At 36.4% G+C, this 3,910-nt stretch overlaps 1 protein-coding gene across 1 annotated transcript in view; it reads right to left on the reverse strand.

The window, feature by feature from the left end:
• Positions 1-1,361: 1,361 nt before the first annotated feature.
• Positions 1,362-3,910, reverse strand: part of LOC107685822 (phosphatidylinositol glycan anchor biosynthesis class U protein-like) — a 6,031-nt gene continuing 3,482 nt past the window's right edge. Inside the window, exons 11-12 of the mRNA XM_016482555.1 lie at positions 3,324-3,466; positions 1,362-3,137 (exon numbers count right to left, since the gene is read on the reverse strand). Coding sequence (XP_016338041.1) covers positions 3,024-3,137; positions 3,324-3,466 — 257 coding nt within the window. The 3' untranslated portion in view covers positions 1,362-3,023. The remainder of the gene's footprint in view (positions 3,138-3,323; positions 3,467-3,910) is intronic.

Consider the following 3,910-nt stretch of genomic DNA (forward strand, 5'->3'; position numbering starts at 1 on the left):
CTTCACTCAAGTCATGATATCAGCAATGTTATACTTGAACTGTGACACAATATTTGCTGACATGAGAGATTATTCTTCTTGTTTCCCCATAAAAAACACACAACAGGCTCAATTTAAATAGCACTTTTTCCTTAAAGAAAACAGATCAAGACTGCTGTTGTGCACTGAGCATAACGGGTTGATCTTTTATAAGTTTTGATAAAACCCCTAAATCAGGAGCCAACATGGTTTAACAAAACACAACTGAGAAATAATCTTTATTGGCATTTTAATCACCACATAATTTACAAATCATTTCAAATCAGTGTTATGACATCCAAAATGGCCCAAACTTTCCTTTCAGGCTGAAAGGGGAACCAGAGTTATGTGAAATGGAGGTCATGTAATGCGTAATACTTCAGTGTGCACATTTCTGAACCGCTTGTAGTAGGCATTCAAAATGAAAAAAAAAAAAAATTCCTGAAAACACATTGAAGTTTTTCAAATGTCATTGCTAAGTTAAGAAAATGATTCCCTGCAGCTCCATCTCTGATGCAAGCAGGAGAGAAGCCCTTAATTGTGCCAACTACAGACATGTTCACAGGCCATTCAAATGTTTCTTACTTGGTACCGAGAGACATTAATTAACTTAAAGGGTTAGTTCACCCAAAAATGAAAATTCTGTCATTAATTACTCACCCTCATGTCGTTTCAAACCTGTAAGACCTTCGTTCATCTTCGGAACACAAATTAAGATATTTTTGATGGAATCTGAGAGCTCTGACCCTGCATAGACAGCAATGCAACTGAAATATTCCCAAATCCAGAAACGTAGGAAGGAGATCGGTAAAATAATCCATGTGACATCAGGGGTTCAACCGTAATTTTACGAAGCTACGAGAATACCTTTTGTGCGCAAAAGAAAAAAAAAAACGACTTTATTCAACAATTCATCTTCTCCGTGTCACCCTGTAGCACCATTTTGGAGAGTATCCGCTGGACGTAAACAGCGTGTGCTATTCTGTGTCAGCTGCGTCATGCTGGATCTGTTTCCTACGTTGTTGTGATTTGATCAGAATGAAAACAGCATATCCGCGTGACGCAGCTGACACAGAATAGCACACGCTGTTTACGTCCAGCGGATACTCTCCAAAATGGTGCTACAGGGTGACACGGAGAAGATGAATTGTTGAATAAAGTCGTTTTTATTTTTCTTTTGCGCACAAAAGGTATTCTCGTAGCTTCGTAAAATTACGGTTGAACCCCTGATGTCACATGGATTATTTTACCGGTCAGACAGCTCTCAGATTCCATCAAAAATATCTTAATTTGTGCTCCGAAGATGAACGAAGGTCTTACAGGTTTGAAACGACATGAGTGTAAGTAATTAATGACAGAATTTTCATTTTTGGGTGAACTATCCCTTTAAGTCTGTTGTTCATCCAAGGTAAAATGGAGTAGAGAAATGAAAAAAAAAAAAAACACAATTAATAATCACCATGAGGACTGAAAGAAAAAAAAATTGGTACTGGCTAGTACAACTGCTCAAAATGGTCAAAGTCAGTAGTTTCAGTCAAAATGCTGTATTATACCACAAAAAAAAAAAAAAAAAAAAAAAAAAAAGTTGTCTTAATCAGTCTGTCTTGTTGCCCAGTAACAATATCTAAACAGTGTCAAAACAACATAAATTTATTTTAAAATTGAACAAGATATAAAACTTTTAAGTTATTTTTCTTACATTACCGATGTTTGTTTATATAAACAAAATAATGTAGTAAGAGAAGCAAACTTAACTGAATTTTCATTCTGTGAAAAGTCTTTATCTTAATTTTGCTTGCTTTTACTCAAAATCAGGATACTTTAATTGTTACTAATTAATTTGTTTAAGAGTTATAAATGTCATTTAAGGTCAACATCAGGTATGATAAGTTATGTCATTTCATGTGGAAATAAAATGGCAAGCAGTTGTTTGTAAACCTTCAGCATCTACATCGTTATGACTTCAGAGATGATTTCCATACACTAGACTTTGAAACAGCTGACCTCATAATCAAAGCCACCCGGATGTTCACGTCTTCCTACCTGGCCAAAGAGCGGATTATTATAAAAGTCTGGAAACAATACAAGCAATGGAAAATTCCATCATCTAAGAACTACAAGGAAGGTCTAACCACAAAAAGGAGGGGTTATACAGGTGCGCGGTCGATAGGTTCACATGCTCTGGTGTTAGATCAAAAGCACGGATCAAAGAAAATCCAAGTGGTTAATAGGGAATCCTACAGAACAACAAACCCAATTCAAACCAGAGCTCATTTAATAATCAATACAATTGCAGTGCAGTTTAATCCCTCATTTTGTAAGAACATAAACAAAACAAACAAAACTGTTATACAAAAAGTACCAAATCTGAATATTTAAGCAACTCTTATGCCTCTTGCATTATTAAAAGGTCAAAAAAATATTTTTGGTTAATGAGTCAAACCAAGAAAAGCATTCAAAGAACATTTGAACAAAACCACCTCTTCATGTCAGACTCTCCAATAAAATATCCACAGTTTTGGCCCTCTGAAGTCAACGTTTGTGTGATCACTCCACACTCATGTTATGCCCTCTGCTGACCACGACTTCAAACCGCACGTCCAACCAAACAACCTCACTTTTTGAATGGACTTTAATAAAGAAAATAAATCCTTAGAAACAAAGAAAGACAAGCAAATCAAAAGTGAAAATAACTTTGTACCCACCTCATGTGAGCTAAAACAGTAAAGTTCTGTATCACTCAGATACCTTCAGTCGGCCCCCATTATCAAAAAGTCTCTTACAAAACAGCTTTGGTCCAAGAGGGGGTGTCAACATTCAAACATGAGGTAAAACGCTCAAATGTGCAAAAGAAAGTAACAGGTTTTGAAAAAAAGAAAGGAGAGGCAAACTGAGCTGAGAGAGTAAAAGAACCGGGGAAAAAATGTAGTGTGGAAAGTTATTAGAGTATGAGAGTGTGAGGCTGTGAGGCAGTCGGTGAGATCTCTAAGACCTGTGAAAGAAGGTCACTTTAACACTAGAGTGGCTTCCGTGCCGTCTTTCTTCTTCAGATAGAGGCCGTGGGTCAGGTGATGTTCTCGACGCAGGTAGGCGTAGAAATAATCTGACACCAGGAGGATCTGTGGTGGTGTAGACACACATGACATTAGGTTCATGTAATCTGTAAACTTTACAGTGAATTTTCACAGTACTTTTTTGTTTACCTTAAAGACTTGTTGCTCAAAGTGTGAGCAAAACAGACAATGAGCCAGCTATATTTCCAGTTGTGTTTAGGTGAAATGGCTTATCAAGATGGGACCCTTTACCTGTCCAAAGTTGAAGAGCAATGTGATGGCATAGTAGAAATTAGAGTTGGCACTGCCAGCGTATATCCACAGATGCCAGAGCACAGGAAAGAGCGCGGAGCACGCCAACAGCACACATGACACCAAAAAGATGTTTCTCAAAACTGAAATAGAGAAAGAGAGAAATAAAGAAAACGAATTTCTATAAAAAATGCATTTCTATAATTCAATACTTGTAGTTGATTTCTTTAAAAAGCTTGCTAGCAGATTTCAGCCTCATCTAGATGCACAATATCAAACTGAGTGCATGTCTATACAGGCTTTAACAGAATCTGCTCTCAAAGAATTCAACTGGGAGCTCTACATATTTCTGCAGAATTTGAATAATAGTCATTCACAAAGTTCTACAGAAGCTTAACTTCTTGCATTTGTGTGTATTAAATAGTTTGAAATTACAACAATGCAATTGCCAAATGCAGTGCCTCAATTAAAACATTTTACCATGTTTAATTTCGATTTTCCTATGAAATCAGTGCAGAAAATGTGAAAATTGTACACGTTATTTGTAAAGGTGCTTTGGAAAAGTGCTAAATATATTGAACAGTCTA

The sequence above is a fragment of the Sinocyclocheilus anshuiensis genome, unplaced genomic scaffold (genome assembly GCF_001515605.1).
Source record: "Sinocyclocheilus anshuiensis isolate Anshui unplaced genomic scaffold, SAMN03320099.WGS_v1.1 scaffold822, whole genome shotgun sequence".
Lineage (NCBI taxonomy): Eukaryota > Metazoa > Chordata > Actinopteri > Cypriniformes > Cyprinidae > Sinocyclocheilus > Sinocyclocheilus anshuiensis.